The sequence below is a fragment of the Lissotriton helveticus genome, chromosome 12 (assembly GCF_964261635.1).
Source record: "Lissotriton helveticus chromosome 12, aLisHel1.1, whole genome shotgun sequence".
Taxonomy (NCBI): Eukaryota; Metazoa; Chordata; class Amphibia; order Caudata; family Salamandridae; genus Lissotriton; species Lissotriton helveticus.
In genome coordinates, this window is record NC_136073.1 from 849,682,093 (window position 1) to 849,705,413 (window position 23,321).

Genomic DNA, 23,321 nt, shown 5'->3' on the forward strand with positions numbered 1-23,321 from the left:
CAAAGTCAGCATTAACCATTCCTTGCAAAAAGTGAGTGCAGGGAGTGAGAGGAGGCCAGGAGGGTTGCATTCAGATGCAGAGCCCCGATGCTCTCGACACCTAGAGCCCAAGAGTAAAGGTCCAGGAGAAAATGGAAAGTGGCGAGATTCATAGATATTGTCAAAGAAATGTACCAGAAAAGGGAGTAGCATGGGGTGGTGGGCAGATTTTCGGTTTTAAAAAAAATGGCTAGAGACAGCTTCCTTAGAGAGATGCCCCAAGAACGGGGCCTATCTAAGCCAGCTTTTTTTAGTGTGCTAACATTGGCGCACAGTTCACCCTTGCTGCTTTTTTTAACATGAAGGCGCACAAAGTATAATTGGTGCTGCGGGTATAGTAGCACCAGGGACTTGCGGTATGAGAAGCCAAATAAACCCAAATTATTTTATTTACTTTTATTTTACAGAGTTTAATATAGTGCAAACTTGACCCGAAAAAGTATGGCTGTTTTACAATCCTTCCTTGCTTGCACGAGAGCTCACCACAACCTGCTGTGCCAGTTTTGCTTAGGGCCTCTGAGCAATGGTAGAGGAGACACCTTTGTTTGGCCTCAGAGAGGGATGTGGCAAGATGGCAATTTATGTTTTTCACAAAAGGCAGAGAAGACTGCTCCCTTTGCAAGGCAGTAGCCATCATTAGTAAAGATGGTGCAACAGCACTGGGGACGAGGGTCTGAAGGCCCCACTGCTTTACAATTTGGACTGTCTCACTCTTAAAAACAGCATGGGAGCTCACAACACGCCAATTATAGGGAGCAGTATTTTTGGGTCAATAACTTTTTGTTTGATGCATTTGCTGTTTTCCAAGACTTACATTTCGTGTGGTTTATAAGCTATAGAAAAAGAACTCCTGAAAGGACCTCATAACCCGGGCTCTATGCACTCAGCCCTGTCCCCACGGCTCCCCTAATCATTGCCACACATTTTTGGAGAGAGGTCGGACTTCCAAAACATTTTGCTTAGTTGGGCTTTGAGCAAAAGCTTTGAAAACCTCTGGTTGCATAACAGCTCAAGAAAAAGACTTGGTCATAAAATGACAAATGCTGAAAAAAACACAACAGCACGATACCTGCATCTGTTGCAGCAGGGGACAACTGTACGGACTACTCTTACTTGAGACAAATTATACAAAACATGTGACATCGTTAACAATGGAGCATGCAGACCCTCAACCAAAAACGGATGCAATGTATTCCTAATTGTCCTTTATATAATAAGCTGACTTGTCAGAATGACATAGAAGGCCAACTACTGACTTCTGCAGAAGGCCGAAGAGTTATTGACTCATCCATCGCTAAGACAAAAAAATAAATTTCGAATGTACTCACCTTCTAAATTAATTTGGATATTGGGGAGCATGAGCAAAACCATTCACTCAACCACCTCTTTTAGGCATCTTTGGACAGAGACCAACTGTCTGGAACACAGCTGCAAAATCACAATTATTTCTCTTTGGCAAAATATCCATCACTGCAACTCCACTGATAAAATAACTGGTGGAGTGGCCCATTCTTCTCTTTTTCATGCATTTTCCCATAACACTCAAACCATCTCTTACATTGTATATTCCTGGGAGGTCGGCTCATCAACAAAGACCTGACCAGTATCGTCTTATCGGTGTCTCTGTATAGATTTTTGGACCACGCCACTCCATGTATCTTGACTTAATGTGCAAGCATTGCCGAATGGAGGACATACACAGTACCTCATTCTGTTACAAGCTATTAGGTACTGTGAGACCTGACAGGCCATTGGGTGGTCCCTCCTATTATTTATTTAATTTTTGTCCTCTTTTTGCCCCTCAATTCCTTTCATTTTTGATGTCCACTGAAATTTTTAGGTGTTGTCCTAGGGGTTAGGTACTCCTTGACCCTATAGTTCCTCATAGGCCATGAAATCCCTTCTTTTCTAGGGCAAGTTTAGACACACAAAATGGTGGTCAGTAACTGCCATAACTGATTACCTCAGGGACTGGCCCATAGACACATATGGGGAATCTAGAACCTTCTGGCCTGTTCTAGACACTAGGGGCTAGGGGTATAAAAGGCCAACTGTAAGGCGGCCATTTTGTCATTCAGCGAGAGAGTCAGCTGGAGTACAGGCTGTGGCGCTAGGTGGGGGGTAGGACATTCAGAGGGTTGACTTCCTTTTAAGGGATTGCCTCCTTACTGCTTTCACCACCCTTTCCCCTTACTGCAGACCTGACCCTGCCAAGTTGTGTTCCTGTTGACCCTGGACATAAGGTCCTCCCAGTTCCAGAAAGTCGATCCCTAGCCTGAGGGGAATTGGAGTGACCTTAGGAGACTGATCTGCGAGGTAGTACTGCTCCTGTTGTCCAGAGGGTGTACATTTACTAGTATCTGTGAGGGTACTGCCACGAAAGGAGAGTGGACAGAAAAGCAGATTTGATACCCACCCCCTTCTCCTTTCGTTTATTTCCTCAATTTCTCCCCGTCTCCCCAGCTGTCTCCCTCTCACCTGGGGTCAGTGAGCCAACGCGGGAGTGCTTCCTCGCAATTCAGACTTGGTGGAAGATAGCGAGATTGGGGAAGAAATTAGTGGCAGTGACCCCAGGAAGCGTGACTGCACTGAGGAAAGAGCGGAGCGTGAAAGCCATAGAATCGGGCAGCCACGGTACTGCGCAAGCCCCGTGAGGCAGACGATAATCCCTGAGAGGGGGGTGGAGTGGCCGAGAGAGAGTCGGGCAGCCGCGGTACTGCGCAGGCCCGTGAGGCGGAAGCTAATCCTTGAGAGGGGGTGGAGTGGCAACCCGAGACCTGCCGCGTTCGAGCAGGGTCGGAAGAAGAGCCACTGATCCCCTGCGCTTGTGTGCTGGAGCCGCCCACGCAGAGGACGACTGATTCGGCGAATCGAGGGACGGTGCTTCACATCTTCCTACGCGACCTTCCCACAGTGATAGCCGCGAGAGCGGGTGGCTTGGCCTCTGGGGGAGGCGCTGTTGGGAACCGGTTGGGGCCAAACAAGACCTCGGCCCTCTCCCAATTGAACGAGACATTGGAGACAATGGTTAAATACCACAAGTAAGCCGGGAGTTGGGGCTCTGGCGGGACATAAAGGTGCTGAGGTTAATAACAGATCACATTTTGAACTACCCCTCTGATCTCTGGTGAGGAGAGAACGGGAGCCAGGTTGGGGGCAGGGGGGTCATAAATAATAAAAGGCGCTAAACTTTAGAAGCAAGAGACTGACTAAGTTTATAGCAATTGTTGACCTTAGATACCACGGGACAGAAGCCAGGGAATCAGGGTAAACTGCTCAAGTTCCAGAATTCTGGCTGTGAATAATACATGTTTTGATCCACAGGGGGTAACTGAAACTGGTTTCAATTGTATTAATGCTTGTACCAAACCTTCTGAAAGGGACTTATGAGATTATTGTATCGCTGAGAAGAGGCACCCACCTGTTCTACTGAAAAGGGGGAGGCTAAAGAGTATTGTAAAAATTACAAGGTGTCATCCTGGGAACTCTAGTACTAAGAGGGAATTGTTGGGGTCATTTATCCTGAAGGAGAAGGTGTAACATCAGATACAATGTCTTGTTAATTGTCTTTTTCTATTTATTGATGCAAAGAAACTGATGGAGGAATATTTAATCTGAATAGTGACAAAACTGACAGATGAAATAAGTGAGAGTATACAAAAATCTTTTATAAAAGTGAACCGTATTTTCCTAATCTGGTGTAGCGTTATTTTTGAATGGATGGACGCTGAGTCACTGTAGGGTGTGATGCAAGCTTTACATTTTTGCCTTTTGGTTTGACCTACCTATCCTGTGCCAGGCTACCCTATATGATCTGGAGATCCCAGGTCCAACAGGTACCCTGCAGCTTCTTTTTGTCCTCACTTTGGGCCGGATTTAGATCTTGGTAGACGGCTTACTCTGTCACAACGGTGATGGATATCCCGCCTGACAAAATTTAAATCCCATAGGATATAATGGGATTTATATTTCAGCAAACGGGATATCCCTCACCGTTGTGACGGAGTAACCTGTCCGCCAAAATCTAAATCAGGCCCTTAGTTTGGAGAGTTTGTTCTATTAATGGCAAAACCTGATACAGTGACTGCATGTTGCTTCATATTTTGTACAATTGGATAAAGAGAAAAGTTAATTTTCAATAACGATCATGTTTCAATGCTTATAGATCTGGTTTTATTTCAGTTTCTCTTATCTTGTATGTGGTCATTTATCTCGCAAATAAATTCTGCAAGGTGGAAAGACCCTATTGAACGATCAGTAAGATTAAATAATATGCTCCACCATAAGTCTAGTTAACCACTGGGTTACATGAAGAGCCCAGCTTTCTTAAGCCACTGAGATATAGTTGGTGGGCATTTACAACCATAGATTCTTGTTTTTGACGCAATAGGCCATAATGCCACTTTCGCAGACATGAGCCACGAAATTTCTGTATTCCTATTCTATGGTCAGCCGTAAGGGGCATCTGCCACCTTCTTCCTTGAATGACCTACTAGGGTTATTTCTGTGAACTGTGATGATGTATTTACAGAAAATATATACATTGATTCTGTTGGTGAAACGTCCTAGTTACAGGCAGGTGAGATTAGAAAAAAATGTTTTAAAAAACAGTCATCACTTGAATTCCTAAAAAGATCCGGCATGAGTGTCTGCACTTTGTATGAAGGCTGGGCCAGTCAGCCTCAAATCGCCCTAGCCTAGTTTCCATGTTTATCCTGCCAAGTACAATCAGAGCAAGAGACGTATTTGAAAAAAATAGGACGGCACCGGGATTTCCTGAAGAAGAATAGATAGGAAACTTAAAATACAAGAATCATTTACAAGTACATTTTTCTTTACTGCAAAAACCAATGTAATAATGTTTACAAAAAGAATGTGGGGAAGACCTATGTAGGTGATACATAGTTCTGTGATTAGCACATGACCTAGAGGTGGTGTAGGGGCTTTGATGGGGAACTTGCGGCACGGTCACCAACCTTCTTAGATGGTTGGGTGTCTGGCTCCTGGGTAAGCTACCCCTTGAAAATTGGCCTCTCTTTTAGGGATCGGAGGACTGTGTGGTTGCTCCTGCGAGGAGAGTCTTCATCTTGCTGATGGAAGATTAACGATTTTCTCCTAATCAGGCGCTTCCAAAAATCTGCTGGATGATTGGGACCACAGTGATTGCAATCGTGGAGTCAAGGGCTCTTTAAGGGCCAAATCAGAGACGAGCTTGGGTGTCCATTTCTAAGTTGATTTTGGCACAGAGTCGATTTTAAGTTATGGGGATTGAGGTGGTGTAATTTGGAGGCTGTGTACGTGGGTAGAGCAGATCAAATCCCCTGGCCAGTGGCGTGCTTGGGTATGAGGGGGCCTCTCGGAGTCAAAAGTTGGAGGCCGCATGAGCCTGATCCAAAGATCGGGGCCTTTTGAGGCTGAACTGGAGGGCTCGAAATGCAACCCTATTGGGAGTGGTGCTTGGGTTTTAACTAGGAGTGCTTCCAAGCTTGAACCCGTGTGATTGGCCCACAAGCGCAAAGGTAAAACAGGGAATATGGGTGTGGAGTTTGCCCTGGGTCTATGCTCTGGCATGTTAGGAGTGCCTCTTACTACCCTTGCGGGCTGTCCTCTACTTCCACCAGCTGTAGGCCAGATTGGGCATTTTCTCCTCTTAGGCACCAAAAATGCCTACAGTCTGTGCAGATCCGGTGTCTTGAAACTCCTGCTATTGCATTTTATGATATGCCCAGTGGCGCGATGATCACTGATTCACTCATTTATTACTGCTGTGCAAAGGTGAAATTTCAGTTTAGCAAACCTGACACGAGAACCCAGCTTACTGACTCACAGACTTCGTTCTGGTTTTGGCTTGGAAGCCCCAACTACTCTAGTTTAGCATACCGGACATGAGAAAAACACAGTTTACTGCCTCACAGACTGCATCCAGGTGTTGGCTCAGTAGCCTCAAATAAACCTGAAAAAAAACACCATGGCATGAACCATACATACAGATGCACAGAATGCAGTGTGCCTTAATACCATCGTTGATTGAGTGGCGGGCATAATGACCCACTTGAGGCTTTCCCGCTGTGACTCTTGGCCCCTACCCACATTCAACAGTATTAATAAATAGCATATTATACTTTGTGATTCTGGATGTAGACTAGATATATCAACATTTAATGAGTGGTTCTTCTAGATACCATATTTAAGTCTTTAAGGTGTCCACCTTACTCAGTAATGATTTTCTGGTGCAGTACACATTTACTTCAAGGCTATAAATTAAGGCAAAACACAGACAGGACAGTGTTTAATACTTTATTATTCTATTTATGTAACATGTCATTTTCAAAATATACATGAGGAACAGGCGTGAGGCAAACTTGGAGTACAAGTCATTGTACTGGTCAGCACGGGTACACCAAAGTCATACAGTTCTTGATCCACAAACTTCACTTCTCTAGGTAGAAAAAATGGGGTGTGGGAGAAATCAAACACTCAGATTGTCAAATATTGGGATGGCGGAAAAAGAATTGTAACCCGCTTTAAAAACAGTTTAAGACACACATGGGTTTGTAGGTCCACAATGTAGGACATGATAGGTAAATGAACTCTCAAGTGCTGCATGGTTATGGAAATTCAGGTTTCTGATGAAATCCTGATTTACCCAATGGCATTTCATGAACTCTAGCACAAGATATTTAACTGTAGGAAAGTATTGCATCATAATAATTAAGGAGACAATAGCTTGTAAAATAGGATGACAATGCTCACAGGAAATTCTTCGATGTAGCAAGTACAGTAATTCGAATAGGTTCACGCTTTCTGCAACAGTAGCAAATGTACTTGGAGGCGACTGAACGAGATGGGGGTGATGAGGAATTAAAGCATAAAGGAAAAAGAGCAGCTCACGTTATATACAAAATTACACATGGGAATAGAGGGAAAATTGTCTTAGACTCCGGGTAAGGCAATGAGTTCACTGAACATTATAAATAGTTATTTAAACCTTTTGTCTTTTTTACATCGAAGACTAAAGTACAATTGTAGGCTCACTATACAGCTCAAGAACGAGTAACATTACAGCAGACATTCTCCGAATAACTGCAAGTGGTCATTGGAAAGAAACAATGAACACATTAGCAATACTTATGAATTGGAATAACCTTTCCTTTCACTGAGAAATAAAATAATACAACATAAACTCCTTAAATAATACTTTGTATGATACACAGGTAAGGTAGAGAAAGGCAATACAGTGTCTAAACTACCATATGACAATGTAACGTGGTTCTAACTGAGAACTTTCAATCGATCCAGGCTGGCCAAATATTTTTCTTTCCTGCCACTCCAATAAAGTGCTTGACTGTGAGTGAAGTGGGGGTCATCTGAACACAAAGTATTGTTTTTTCATCCTAGATAGCTACTGTCAAGGACTGTCGACACAGTGTCCATAAACTAGCCACATACCTGGACATCCCAAGACCTTTAAATATGGTTCCTCCAGTGCCGCTAAGATCAAACTACTAACTCAGTAAGATGAATCTCTCACTAGTGGGAGATAAAATGCGTGGGTGCCTTTCACACACCCTCGTTTGAAACAACACACTTTGACAGAATGCTTCAAAATAACAAGGCAATGGTTCCAAAGGATGTGCAGTGAAAACCAGACATTGTCCTTTAAACTCTTGGCAACGACTTCAAGCATGGAAGAAGGAACTTGCTATGTAATGATTATTCCAAAAATCCAAATTAAACAAGACTAAAAGATGGATTTTCCCAGTTCTGGAGACCTACCCATGATAGTATACAAACTGAATCTTATCCTCTTTTTGCCGCAACAAGAGGTGCCCTAACCCGCTAACATCGAAGCCCCCGTTGGACGCCAGGAGCTCACATATTAAAACACAGCCAACCTTGAAAGGAACTTGTGTCTTATTAGTCAATACATATTGGTCTACGATTATGCCATATTGTATATATACCAATCAATCAAGGGTACTAAGATTGCAAACCACAAAGTTTCACTAATAAAACCCTACCAGCTTAAACAAGACCACAATGAAGAAAGCACTGCTGTCAACTTGATCTCATCAAGCAAGCTGAAGAATTCTTCCAATTTCAGACTGTGCGATTTGGTCATGAAAAGAGAAAAATCGAGGTCCAGAGCTAATGCTTGCAACTAGGCATAATATAAAACACTGAAAAAGGGTATCCTTTATTTAAATAAAATACATCAATGTGCAGTAAAATACTGTTTAAATGAAAACAAACATTCTTCTCAATGATCAATCTGACCAGGCCTACCGCATCATTACCATTAAGTGGTAATACTGATGCTGTAACAACATGCTCTTTACCCAAGGATACGTTTCCGCGGCAAACCGTGGTCCATAGCAATGGATAGGCTTCTCTTTGTTTGTTGATCGCCACCATATGAAACTGATCAGTTATTTTCCACTCATGGTCTAAATTGCATTGCAGGCACAAGACTTAATTTGTTAAAGATTAACCCCCGCATAACAGTAGAAGTCTACCTGCATATTTGCACGACACCTCCTGGTCAAAAGAAAATAGGACAGTGTCTCGGAAGACACCATACTCAACAGTCAGTGACCAGCAGAAAGCTATACACAACCATTTAAAAATTCAATGACATATTGCATGGGTGCTTGCATCAGTTACCCCTGAGACCATCCATACCCAACAGCTGGCCCAAAGTATCAACTTAATTGGTTACAAACAACAGTATAAATGAAAAATCCTGGGTAGGAAGGTGCACATAAGTAACCACATGTTTACATACCCAAAATTCTAGAACATATAAAGAGAAACTTCCGGACTAGTTCAAAAGTTAATTCTCAAAATGTAATGTCACCTGCAACCTCCCAGGTGCTGAAATTCTGCTGCATGAATGCTGTGAAGAGGAAAGACACTATCACATTCCTACAATATCATTATTTTCCTTCCATTTCCTTTTCAGCTCCGCCTATGATGGCTTAAAGCACTTTGTGCACTTGTTGGTACAGCAAGCTGAGCAGGTTGTTAAAAAACACAGAAACCATGCTCAGCCTGCCGTACAGAATTATCACGATATTCATAGGCACCCAGATAGGGGACCTTATTTACCGAAGGCCAATCTTTTGTCAAGGACCCCCATTTTGAATGCCCACGAAATCTGTAGTGAGCTTCACAGTGCAACCACTCTCGCCGATCTGCCACCAACAAGTACCGGATATAACTGCCATCAAGCCAAGAACTTATTTGGCAAACATCAAGACTGAGTAGAAAAAAAATCAAATGTGGATGTGTAGTGTTAGTGAAGCTTCACCTCTGGAAAGAAAATGCTTTACTGGAAAAAGAAACAGGGACTCTGTAATTCTCTTAGTCGAAATGTTGCAGTGGAGTGATCAATTGAGGTTTATCAAGTCTGGGTGTAACTGGCTTTTTCATGACTCAGACCTTTCAGAAAAGTTAAGAAACGTTAGCAGCAGGGCTCTTCAACTCCAGCCGAAGATGCATGCAGGCTCTATAGAAGACAGTCTGACAATCTACTCTAGGCACTAAACGGAATAGTTGCAGATCAACCTCACAGCCTTCTGTGCAACTTAGGATGAAATTACCCTGCACCTAAGAGCATTAAAAATATTTTTCACTTTCTGTCTGTCTTTTGGTTCATTGTTGACAATTCTGTAACATGTCCGAATGCGGTATTTCACCATTAAACTATGAGTGCACCTGAACTATACTCTTCATCTTCATAAGCTAGCAGTGCTGTCGAAGCACTAAAAAGGGAAGTGTTGATTGGTCAGACACTGGATGAGATCATTATTGCTCATTTTCTAACAGAAGAATGGCCGGTGTCAGCTAAACCAGTTACTCACATGCAGTTAACAAAGGACTATGTAGATGGTCTAGTTTCAGGTTTCTTTGAAGTAGCCTGAAATTGAAAACTGATTTTCAGGAGTGTACACGGCATTGGAGATGGTAAACACGATACAATAGAGCTTCAAAAATGTATCATAATGTTCACTGTTAAACCTGCTAATTACTCAACAGTGAAACATATCACCGAGTACCAACCTGTGAAATATATGAGATACAGAAAAAGTCCCATTCATACTTGTATGACAAAGCTGCCTTGTTTGGATAAAATTACTGAACAAAACAATATACATATTAGGATCAATCACAAACTTTCTTGGCAAGAACTGGCCAACCCAATGACTTTAGAAGCAACTTGAGACCTTGATTCAGCACTACAATATTACTTGGTATCAGTTTCATGTAAAATGGTTTAAAAACAAAATGGGTATATGAAACCCAAATTCATAAAATACAGACAAGGTTAATTCAAGGTCTTAGAACTTTGTTTCTGAAACTAAAACCTATCTTCATGTTCAAATGGCAAAAAACTACATATGAAGGACTTAAAATCACAAACCAATACTATAGTCAAAATCAAACAGAAGAAATATTCCGAATCATAAACAAAACATAAAAATGCTAATTAACGATCAAATTTTGATCAAAAACAATCAACAGAAGCCCACAAGCTATGTAGCTTGCCAGTCATGTAGCTGATCCACCTCAAAGCTCTTCAGGTTAGTCATGTTCATGCACAGTCTAGATGGCACTATAGGAGTACACGTATGATTTTCAGAGCTTTGTAACTTCCTGTTTAGAACATGAAAAGCATGTATACCACAGACATCTCATATGAGTACTTCCTGAGCTAGTATGATATACACCATCAAACTCCACACTATATGGCTTTGAAGAACCATGTGAAGGAGAAAATGAAAAATATGAAGATGAAAAGTTATTTTGGCTAAGATCTGCAAACTTTGCACAGGAAGGAGAAATTACTGATAGGTTACTTTCTAATCTGCCAGTTCTCTTATTGAGACCGATAATATTTCAGGCCTGTGCCTGGGTGCCTATGTTGACACTTTCACCACTATGCCTGGGAATGATTTCTAGCTAACATGGAACACTGCCTTGTGGCTAGCTGCTGAAAAGCAAGGTGGTCTCCCTTTGAGGAACAATCCCACTCCTACATCAGTGTGGATATTGGATTCATACCCCTACACGCTGCTTCATTGTCCTTACCATTGCCAATCTTCCTTCCCCACTAGGCCTCAAGAAAGACCTAACCTGTACTTCGAATTCTGAAAACCCAAATCGACAGGAATAATAAGACATTCACTGGCCAAATATTCTACCACCAAAATCAACGTGGCTCACTGGCACAATATGTAGACAGACAACCCTGGATCTGAAGAATCAACTATCAAAAGCAGGTCAGAGTGTGAAGAAAAGCATCATGAAAAAAATGTATCTGAGGACAAAACAAATATGGTGGACACAATTTGTTTGATTTAAAGTGAACTCACTAATGAAAATGAAATCGGTGAGTGAGCAATCATATCTCAGAAGTATTAATAACATTCCCTCTCGGCCCTGAACTTACTCCATCCTCTCTTATTTCACCAGATGTACAATGCCTCAATTCCACATCGAAGTAACATGCGTGGAATCAGGCCTCTGACTGAAGGAAACAGTCCCATGAAGAGTTATGCTTGTAAAGCAACCACACTCCTAGCATCCTCTTTGTCATGTGGTAGTCGCACACAGGAATAGTTGTCTCTGATGGGTCGAAGTAATACATCATTGTTCTGTGCCTGTATGTGGTCTCTAAGGTAGGAAGATCAGTTGCTCCTTGATGTGTCTTTAGCAGGTGACTTAATGACCAAATAGGTAGGATGGTTGGAATAAATTTACCCTGTCGCACTGCACAGCAGTACCACAATGTCAAGGTCCTGCAACCACGGTCCCCATTCAAAGTCTTCTTTCCACTCCCAAAAACGCCCTTAAGTGTCAAACCTAAAACTGCAAGGTTCTGCCTTAGCTTGCAAAGCACGGTTTAACACCATTGCAAAGTGCAGTTACGGAACACAAACAAAAATAACACAAAAATAACACAAAAAAGCAGGTCTGTGCATGTGCCAAGAATGCAAATAAATAAAGAAAATGATTCACAGTAAGACATGGGTTCAGGGAGAAACTCACAGCGAGAGCTGGAGTTCAGTAGAGCCCCCCAAAAGGGCCCAAACTGCTGGGAAAGTCAACGCTCATCCATGTCTACATACACTTTCCTGTCGACAAACCCAAAAGTTGTACTCCATGTGAAAGCTTATCGTGCAGGCCACCAGCCTGTTCGGCAACATTTATCCTCATCCAAAAGTTTAACAAATACAGCTCATCAGTACCGCCATCGTCAAGGATAACAAGGTGGAATGCAGCAACTTCAGATACACCTCCGGTTACTTGAAACAGGAATCTGCATAGAATTTACTTTGGGATGACAGAGAAAGTGAGAAACCCATTAGAACGTAGAATGCCACGACTAAAATAGTAGCTTGCAACAATAGTCACACAATTTTTTAAACAAAGAAACCAATTATCCTCATTTCAGCAGTATTTTTCTTTTTCATTTCATTGTGTTATAGTTTGGAAAACATAACCGGATGCCTCAGACTAGAAAATAAACAACAAAATATCTGACAACAGATTAATAATGAGCTGTGTTTTAATTACTCAGTCACAGGGCCGGACTGAGAACCAAAACCGGCCCTGGCAAAGTGCTCGGCCGGCCCCCAGGTGCGACTGAGCTCTTTGCCGGGGCCGGTTTTCGGCCGATTTTGTTACAGGCTGCAAAAACGGCCCTGTAACAAAAACGGCCCCCAGGGCCCAAAACCGGCCCCCACCCTTGCGGCGCACCGGGGGATTGCTCAGTGCCCGCCACGCCCAGTCCGGGCCTGCTCAGTCAAATTAGAAACGAACAATACCATTGACCCAGAGGACTCTTATGAAAGTCCAAGTGCACCATGTTTGAACAATGTAACATTTTAAACTCTAAAGACCACAGAAATTCACCAGTTATAGCTATAGTTATCTCAAGTAACCGTAACTCGTGCCCTTAGGTAACTAAATATAAACTTGTGCCCTCACCATGCACAGTTTGCTTATCAAGAATTTTATTGCAAATGTTGTACTGATATCATCAGAGATGTCATAGAAGATGTCATGAGTGATGTAATATGTAGGGGTAATTAGCCATGCATGGCGAGGGCCTGAGTTATAGTTACCTTAGGGCACGAGTTCTAGTTACTTGAAATAACTATAACTGGTGAATTTCTGTGTTTTGTAGAGTTTAAAACGTTACCGTGCTACTAAACATTTCACCTACTTACAGCATTACTTCAATCTGTTTTTTTCAGTGAATTTCTAGGTTTTTTTTTTAATGTAAAGAAAATAGCTTGGGGCAAGCACCCCCTTTCCAATAAAAATAACCATGTGTCATCCCCCTGGGACCTGGCCCACCCGGGGGGGGGCGTCAGGGGTTATAAAAAGTATGGGAGCATGTGCTTCTTTCTCTAAAATGTTGCTGCAGATTTGCAGATCCTCCGGCATAATGTAAAAAATGTAAAAAAAAAAAAAAAGTTTTGGGCCCCGAGCGTGTTTCGGTAGGACCCCAATGACAAGTCTAGGGGGTCAGGGTACACCTACCCTTTCCCCCACTTATGTCTTATTTACATTTCTTCAAGGACTAAGGACTGCGTTCAGAGTTCTAAAGTGGCTGCCACCACTTCCAGTTTGAGATGGTGGCATCCAATCAGGTCTTAGTTTGAGGTCTGTTAGCTATGCGAATCCTAGGTGGCGAGATATGAACACTTTTTTTATCTTAATTTTTTCAAAACTACTGAATGGGATTTACTCCAAAACACACAAAGTACTCTTTCTGGATCAAAATCTAACTTACTACCAAATTTGGTGTAAATCCGTTCAGCAGTTTGGGCTGTAGTGTTGTTTAAAGTCCTATGAAAAAATGAATAGGGAAAAAGTATTTTAGGACCCCCACCTTTTTACACTGCATCCGCCCGACGGACCAACTAAAAACTTTCCATGCGCAAAGTAGTTAAAAAGTAGAACTTTTTTGGAACTTTTGCAGCAATTCGTCACATGGGGCCAATGTTATTGGCAACACAAAAAAAGCATTGATCCTAATTATAACTACACAGTGGCGACCGCTACTAGGATATATATATATATATATATATATATATATATATATATATATATATATATATATATATATATCCAGACAACTTAAACCGCAGTGCTAACCTATGCGGCCAGTTAAAGGCAGAGACTTCTACCCGTGATCAAGCCTCGCAGGAGGAGAAACGCGTTGGGTGTGCTTTACCTGTGCAATTTTCAACATGGAATAAAAGCCTTTTTCCTGAGTTTCACCGGGTGTCAGTGTGCCTTCCCTTAAGAAAAAGAGAGGCGTTGTGTGGATGTTTTGCGCGGTGAGCTCCGGTCCCGCTACACTGACCCGCCCTTCAGAGTCTGAGGCTCACCTACTGGAGCACTTGTGTGTGAATATATATATATATATATATATATATATATATATATATATATATATATATCTCCCCAAAGAAACACGCACTCCACTCTCTATGGCGTGAAAACAAGCCCTCTGGCTGATCGTAGTGGCAGTCTTTTATTCCCAGCAGTAGATACAGCATGCATAATACGTTTCGACTCATCACAACTCTTAATCATATGCAATCCTAGTGCGGTCACATACCTGTTCTTATATAGGTAAACAGTGTAAAAAGATAAAAGCTAAAAATGGAATTTATCAGCCGTAACTATATATATATATATATATATATATATATATATATATATATATATATATATATACACACACACACACACACACACACACACAAACACAATTTGTAGCAGTTCCTGTTCTAGTAGCGCTTCCTGCCATAATGACACCAAAGTGAAGGTATTTTTTTACGCTTATGCTTACGTCATCTGCTTAGTTCTGCCACAGCAAGAGCAGAAGCAGTCCTTCAGGCACTCCTCTGCAGCAACAGTATGCACCTAAGACTTGTGTGTCAAACTCTGTATGCTGTACTTGCTCATAAATCATGCACTTTGCAGTTTTTGTTTGAATTCGGAGTCTATTCTCCCGCGTTGTAAGTGCATCAGCCATTAAGATACATAGAGTGGCCATGCGTCATTACGCGATGACCATCACTAAACTGGCTGTAACGACCCCTGTCATGTTTGGTATCAAACATGTTGGAATCATACCCCACACCTTAAGTACAGTGTGGGAGGTATGATTCCATGCACTGTAAAGCTCCTCCAGGAGGAGGCCCTCAGTGCTCATGGTACCAGTCTTCCAGAATTGTACAGCAAGCTAGGGCTGTTGCCGATCTGATACCTGTTTCTGCCCTCTTGCTGCTGAGCCAAGCTCGAGCAGGGGAAGACAGGACAGCAGATATCCTGTTACGGGGAGGTGTGACCACCTCCCAGACACGGTTTAGTGTATTGGGGCAGGGTGGGAGCGCTTGCCAGCACCAAATCAGTCCGCTTGAAGGGCACATTTGGTGCCATCCTTGCAAAGTTCACTGTAGACCAGCTCAGGGAGCCATTGGCTCCCGCTCGGTCACGAAACTGCACAAAGGACATGGGAGTACCCTCCCATGGAAGGGGTCGGAGTGCAAGTAAACGCTGAATCGTTCCAAACCTTTCCTTAGGGTATTTAAGGGCTTACCTGTAGGTGGGTCCCTAGATTCGTTGTGGGATTAGATTCAGATCAAGCTCTGAGTCTTCTTCAACCCTCTGGATATCCTGACTGAGTCGTGCAGACCTCGTCTGACTGAGGCTTCGGACTTCGACTTGGAACCAAGACTGCAACCGTGAAGACTCTGTCTCCTCCTGATCTCTTTGTTCCGCAAGCCTGTTGCACCATCAGTGTCCGTAAACCATACAGGCCCTTTCCAGGTCCAGTGGACATCCAAAGACACCCAAAGGAATCTTTCTTGGAGTGAAGGAGTCGCTCCCTGCATCAGCAGGCACCACAACACAGCTGACCGATTGCTGATCCTGGTCTTCCACTGGGTCAATAATACAGGGGACGGTCCTACACCTTCCACAGAGTCTGCAGCCAATATCCCTCATAGACACAACCGGAACTGCATCCTTGTGCACCACGTTGGTCGGCCGTTGCTAAGGCTGGGCGACTCGTCTCCAGAGATCTTCGGGCCCTGTCAAAGGGTCTTCTTCAACTTCAGTGGGCTCCCCTGCTTGCTTGGGGCCTACTCTGATTCACTTGCACATAGTGAGTCTCTAGGACCCTGCTGGTCTCAACACCGTACCCTTTTCATCTTCTGCCACGTGTTACCGTTGCCAAGGCCTGTTGGTGCTCCCACTGGACATCGACGCCCTGGAAATCGACATCCGACGTAGGACAGCTCGTACTCTGTCCTGGTCGTCAACTGTGTCACCTGGTCCACATAGCTGCAGAAACAAGGGCACCGTTAACGTCCCTGCGACAGCAGACACTGGTGGGCACATGACTCCTGTGCCCCCTAGTCACCGCTGAGTGACCTAGACTCGGTCCCCTCTGCTTGCAGGTTCTACTCTTCTTGTAGCCAGGTTTGGATTCCACCGGACACTTTCCACTTCTTCGCCAGCAGCATCTTCCTGAAGTCCTCCACTGAATTTGACGTTGGTTTCCGACACCACTTTACACCTATGCACCAGGCTTCCCTGATGTAGGTTTCCTTGTTACTAGGGTATCCACAGGTGGGGTGGCTCTCCAACCTTCTGTCTTTCACAGGGTTCCTTCAGGGTCCACTGAGAAAAGTCCATTTTCTTTGAAATTGCAACCACGAATTACCCATTGACTTAAATTGAATTGAAAACGCAGTCGTATTCCCACTCTGCCAACGGCCTCCGTGGGGTTCCTGGTTTCTTACCTCGGGTGGTGCATTGGGTCCCCAGCACTTCTACGTCTTCTGGGTATAGTCTTGGCTTGGGTCGTGGTTCGCATACCACTAATTTAGTATATGGTTGGGTCTCCCTCTGGCGACCACTGTGTATTCCGTGCTACTTACCTGTTTTCTTTACAAAGTTCTGTGTGCATTGTGTGTATCTCCGGGTAAGAGATACAGGTCTATGTGTTAGTGAGTGTCTTATAATAAATACATATTTTATAAATACACTGTGTGGTTCTTTTTCACTTAATCTGTACCAAAATATTACACTCTGGTAAAAAAAAAAGCTGCTTTACACTCCTTTAGGACTAAGCCTGAAGGCTCCTCTCCACAGCTACCACTTAGAGAGCGTTCTAAAGTTATTTAAGACCACTAAAATCAACAGAAGGGCCGTCTGGATTAGTGCAGGGTGCTACACTTACATAAGTGTACACTATTTACCAAACCAGCTTCCCACATATTTAGGCAAAACAAACTTTCATCCGTGTTTTGGCAAAATTACTAATAATTGGATATTCAAGTTACAGTTTGTTAACATCTAGATTAATGTAATAGTGGAACTGTAACTCCACTGTCCATTAAAAAAATGATTGTACACCATGGCCAGCTAAAAGCTCCATTTGCAGAAAATGACTCAAACCCTCAATGGATAGCAAAACAATCACGTTATGGGAAGGGAAGAAGGATAACGGGTGGGATGAAGGAGAGACATGGATACTCAAAAAAAGCCAGTTATCTCTTTAATGTGTATTTAGCCAATAGCGGAAAGATGGTCCAAGTGATGAGCGCTATAGCTCAATCACTACAAGCTGTTCTGTTTACTATCACCCAAACCACAAATCCAGGTTTTCCTTTGTTAACTCAAGTTACTTCCATCAGTACATCTGCATGTTATATCGGGCACAATAAAGTTACAAGCATTAGCCTCGAAAAACAGCAATAGGAGTAAATCATTCTTGATGGTCTTGTTCAACGTAAGGCACCTGAGAAGGAGCTGAAGCGGACCTCTGAATAAAAGACCGCAAGAGCAGCTGATTTGATGCATCAGAGAAACACTCCATCCAGTAAAGAAGAGACAGTTTTAAATGATAGATCAGATAGTCTTGTCGCTTTGGAAACTGCTACATTTCAGAGGCAGAATTAACACAATCTGCAAGGCTACAGATAAAGAAACCCAGTTTCAATCCTACCCTACCCAAAGTGCCTCCAGCTATTCAAGTTCAGGGACATGCAAACATTTTAAACAGATTAAGGGCCTGTATAAAGTACAGGTACTATTTATCGCATCTGGTAAATACCGATATCCTGGGGTTTGTTATTTTCAGGTGCGATAAATAGCACCTATTACGAGTTATTGGTAATTAACCGATGGATTTTGGTGTTTAACACAATTAAATCTGCATGGTGCAGTAAATATCGTACACATTTCCCCTGTTAAATTTCGGCAGGGCTGACCTGCCGAAATTTAACAAGTGTTGGGTTATTTAATGCATCTGATAATTATTGGATGCGTTAAATAAAACCAAACTCTATATTCCATCCTATGCGTAAACAGGGTGTACGAATGGGACGGAATTAACTCCCCAACTTTTAATCAGGGGCTATGTCTTGGAGATACTGCCTGAGCACAGCTGTCATACAACATACTTTCTTACTTTGAGAATGACAACTTTCGTTTATAGGATGAAAACCTTTATTGTGTTGGAGTGCCATCACAGACACACTGAAGGCTACAAACCACTGAGCAGGATAATCAAGGTTTATACTCCTTTAGTCCGTCGCAGTTCAACAATGCAATAAATATGTATCCATTAGGGAAGTATCAATCATCAGCCCTGTAGAGGCCACGGTAGTTATGTTTACTATGAATCAGGGTAAGGAGCTCAAGGGAAATACCAAAATGAACAGCAGTCGTTATGCTAGGGAGGGATGTGGAAAACGCTGCTTAGAGTGACATCGCTACTGTTTGCGCTAATTCATCTGTTGTCTGTCAGAAGAGTGGATTTACCTCTTGTAATGGCCTAAACGAATAGGGATTCCACAGAGGGCTCCTCTCTCAAAAATATGGCATTTTGGTCTGAGGACTCGAATGTCCTACACTCCCTCTGAGATGGCACTACACTTCCATGGTGGATTCCAGAATTTCTGATAATACAGGCTTCGCCAATCTTAAGTGAGGTATATTCTAGAAAGTCTTAAACTGATCTTAAGCTTCCACTTTTATCAGTTTTTGATGCTCTTTTGTGGAAGATCACCACATTGTCAAACTGAGAAATTTGACAGGATGAATTCTGAACAGCGAGGAGAGTATGCCATCGATTTTGAGACTACTAGTTTTATCCAGAGTATCATGTTGGTTAAGGCTACTCCTTTTAGGACAAAGCTTGCTTCGACAAGGGGCAATGGTTCTAGAGTTTTGCCTCTACGAGTTCTATAAGCCCAGATTATGTGGTGACTTTTCTCCTCTTCCATTTTCTTTCATTCCTAGTGAACACTGGACATCAAACACATAGTTTCTGTGTGGGATGCCCTGGGGTCCTAGTGATTTCTGCTAAGTTATGAGGTGCAGGAACTACACCCCTGTTTGCTCTTGTAGGAACTTGTGATAGAAGGTTCCTTTTTATTACACAAAAGGCTCAGCCTGGTATTCGGGTAAGCTGTTTCTCTGTTCCCTCCAGCTCTTCAATGGCATCTCTTGACATATATCATACTCTATAATGAAGGAGAATCTGGAAGGTAAACGCATAGATTGTGTTTGCCCTTCTGAGACTTCAGCAGGGACAATGGAAAAAAGAGCAGGTATGAAGGTTGAAGAGGACAGCTGTGGATAGATTCTTCTTGGTAAATGCGAGAAACACAAACTTTCTAATCTCAGGCAAAAAAAATGGAATTTGGAAATGTTAAGTTGACAAGTGAAGTCAGATCTTTGCCTCAAAATGCTTTTAATAGTGAACAAGGCTTCAAGGGAAGAAAAATGAAATGCCTGACACAGATGTATGCCATCCTGGCACAGTGGAGTTATTTGAATCCTGAAATGAGTAGAGTCAGTCCTACAATGTAAGTATTAATATACTGCTTCATTTTCCTCCTTATAAGGGAGAAATAAAGAGGGCATTTTAACCAAATGCATTTCGTGGTGTAACTGTTTAACCATAGTTTTCTTTAAAAAAAAAAAAAAAAAGAGACAAATATTACATCTTCTATGAGCATGTTGTCTTTAGGAGATCATTAAAAAAATTTACATTTTAAATTAAAGTATACATCAGAGTGCCACACGTGGATTATATGATGAACTGCAAAATGCAGGAACCGCTTCTGGAACTGCAAGATAAAATACACATCCTGCAAATTCAAGTCTAGAGCAGAAAGAATCTGGCCAGTATATTGAATTTCCCTTCTGAGGAAAGGTGCTCAGGAACCCAAGATCTAGGATCGGTCTCAGTCATCACCTTTCTTTGGGCACCAATAAAGTACCAGGAGTACCAATAAAGTACTGCTCAGTCAGCCTCTCTATTGCCCTTTGGTCACTTTCTTGGACAGCATGGAAGCATATTTCAGCTGAAGCCCGGGCAAAAACCACAGGAACATGAAAAGGGACGGCATACCCATTTTGAAAAGCATCCAAGACCCATGGGCTTGAGATAACTGCATTCCAGCTGGGCAGATGAGGAGAAGAAGGACTGCTGCTCTTCCCAATGACCTAGCCGCTGCCACCACCTCATCTCCTGAAGCTGGGAAAGGGCAGCATGGCCAGAAGTACAGGTTGAGAAGATTGTCTCTGGCAATAGACAAGGCCTAAAGAGTATCCATAAAATTCCAAGTACAGCTGGTGAAACTGGCAGGCCGGAGACATAAGCCTAAAATGCAAACCAGCTTTCTTTGAAAAGCTCCAAGGTAACTCTGTTTTTTCTCCAAAGAGCCAGAGCCTAGAGCCATTAAATGAAATATCCATCAGGGACATCTGCACATCTCCTGGCGACTATAGCACAGTCAAACCAGTCAATGTTATTTAAAACAGCCAATAAACTTTTGTTTTCTCCATCCTGTCCATGATGAACCATCTGAGCAAACAAGTTGCAAAAATCCTCAGATAGATTGGTGAAGATCTCTGTTGTTACGTACTAGAGGGCACGTATACCATTCTAAAAGGTAAAGTGCATTAAACCTGAAAACCAACCTGATGGAGGAGAAGACGACTCTTTCCCAATGTATCAAAGTGCTCTGACTCCCTGCCGGCAGACCAGTGGCACAGCTAGTATCTTACTGCTTACTTGCTAACCTGTAGGACTAGGCTTTACAATGTCGGATGCAGAGTCAAGAAGGCTGGTTCCACCGGGGCAGGTCTACAGCAATTATCAGTAAGTTTGTTTACAGACAAGCTCTGTGGGAGGCTTGAACCATGCCTCCAACAAAGCCTCCAGCAGAGCCTCTTTGACAAACAGCAAAGGGACAAAAGTTGTAGGACCTCGCTGCAAAGTTTCTGATTAAATTCACCTTAGTATCCACAGTGGGCAATTGAAATCCTAGAGCCTCTGCGAACAATCACTCTATAGAAAGAGCTTTATTTGGTGTGTGGGGTGCCCAATGGAGAGTCTGTCAGTCACACCAGCGGTATCAAGGCCACTAGCACTTCGTAGGTGTAAATACAAAGCAGCATCAGTGTAGTAAAGATAGAGTAAATTGTCCACGTCTTTGTCATCTTTATTATGGGGAACAAATTGAATAACCTGTTCAGTCATTTGTAATGTGGTGTTGAGGCAACAACAGATAAGGGAGTGGGGTGCACACCAAAATTCATAATTGAATTTAATCACTATTGCTCATTGAGTGCGTGCAAACTGGTGTAGTGCCATGCCCATTAGGCACTATAATTGACAACAAACTGGAACTGGGGCGTCATTACACCCCAACCAATTGCACAGCTGAATTGCGCCACTTTGGCGATAATATTCCTTCATGATAATCCTAGTATTCCATGTTTTTCATCCTGTTCATCATACATTTTATAAACTTTCCTTCTAACACTTTCTGGGTCCACACACGGAGTGTAAAATGCCAGATTATGATTGGGGAAAGTAAAGTGCATGAGATTTAGGATTAGCCACGAAGGTTAATGTAAAAATATACTTAAGGACTTGCAGAAACGAACGCGCGTAATTAAATGAGAAATGCAGGGTAGAGCAATGAGACGTATTATAGATAACTATTGAAGATCAAATAACATGCAGATCTACTCCAAAGGGTTTAAGAGCATTTTAAAAGCGGTAGGAATAAACGTGCGCACATTAAGGAAAAACAGAAAGCGTAACGCCAGGGGTAACAAACGATGGTTTAAGAACATGTAGAATTATGATAGTAAGCTGATCAATGCTTGTTAAGGGAGGTGAAACGGAGGGCACCATAATGTTTCACACGTATACCGGTAGTGAACAGGGATGGATAGGATTCGTATAAACATCTGAATGGTAGAAAACAATGAGGAGAATGGTGTTATTGTGGTATTGGAACGTTATGCGTACAGTGTGGTAATAGAGGCTCTGCAAAAAAGAGGAATTGTTTACATATAAATTGCTTGATATAAATAATGCAATATGATAACTTGTTTATGAATTTAATATGAACTTCTGTAGTCAAACCATAGCTAATATATTAATCAGTTATTGTTTTCATTGTTTATAGTGACCCCAGATGAAGGGCGTTTGGCCCGAAATGCATTGGGTTTTTATTGAATAAAATGCTGTCTGAGATGAATCCTTGCTTCAGCCGTGTTCTTTCAAGAGGTCCGGATGGACACAGTGGGAACATTAGAAAATACGAAAATGGCATTTTACACTCCGTGTGTGGACCCAGAAAGTGTTAGAAGGAAAGTTTATAAAATGTATGATGAACAGGATGAAAAACATGGAATACTAGGATTATCATGAAGGAATATTATCGCCAAAGTGGCGCAATTCAGCTGTGCAATTGGTTGGGGTGTAATGATGCCCCAGTTCCAGTTTGTTGAGGCAACAACACCATTGGGAACTCTTCTAGGACTAGGAGCATGTCCTCAGTAGTTCTGTACAGAGACATCAGCCCAGATGTAGTCGATCTTGGCTCTGGACCTGAACAACAAGTTACTTACCTTTGGTAACGATGTATCTGGTAGAGACATATTTATGTTGTAGATTCCTTAACTTAGAATATCCCCCAGGTGTCAGTCTGGACCTGGAGATTTTTCAACAGCAGTACCCCTGCACATCGGTAGGTGGCGTCAGCAGGCTCTGCGTCCGTCGTGGGTGCTGGGATGACGTCGCATGAACTATATAGGTGTCGCCCATGCGCGCTGACGTCAGTTCTTAACACCAGAAGCGCAGTCGAACAAGTTACTTACCTTCGGTAACGATATATCTGTAAGAAACAGTAGTTAGTATTAGATTCCTTACCTTAGAA

The 23,321-nt window shown here is 42.6% G+C and overlaps 1 protein-coding gene across 3 annotated transcripts in view; it reads right to left on the reverse strand.

The window, feature by feature from the left end:
- Positions 1-6,322: 6,322 nt before the first annotated feature.
- PIP5K1C (phosphatidylinositol-4-phosphate 5-kinase type 1 gamma) overlaps positions 6,323-23,321 on the reverse strand; it is a 148,542-nt gene continuing 131,543 nt past the window's right edge. For 2 of the 3 annotated variants that reach the window (XM_078668618.1, XM_078668620.1), the window contains one exon: positions 12,238-12,375. In XM_078668618.1, the coding sequence (XP_078524744.1) occupies positions 12,373-12,375 (3 nt within the window). In that variant the 3' untranslated portion in view covers positions 12,238-12,372. Of the gene's footprint in view, positions 12,376-23,321 lie in introns of all 3 variants that reach the window. The other variant, XM_078668619.1, reaches the window with a different exon arrangement.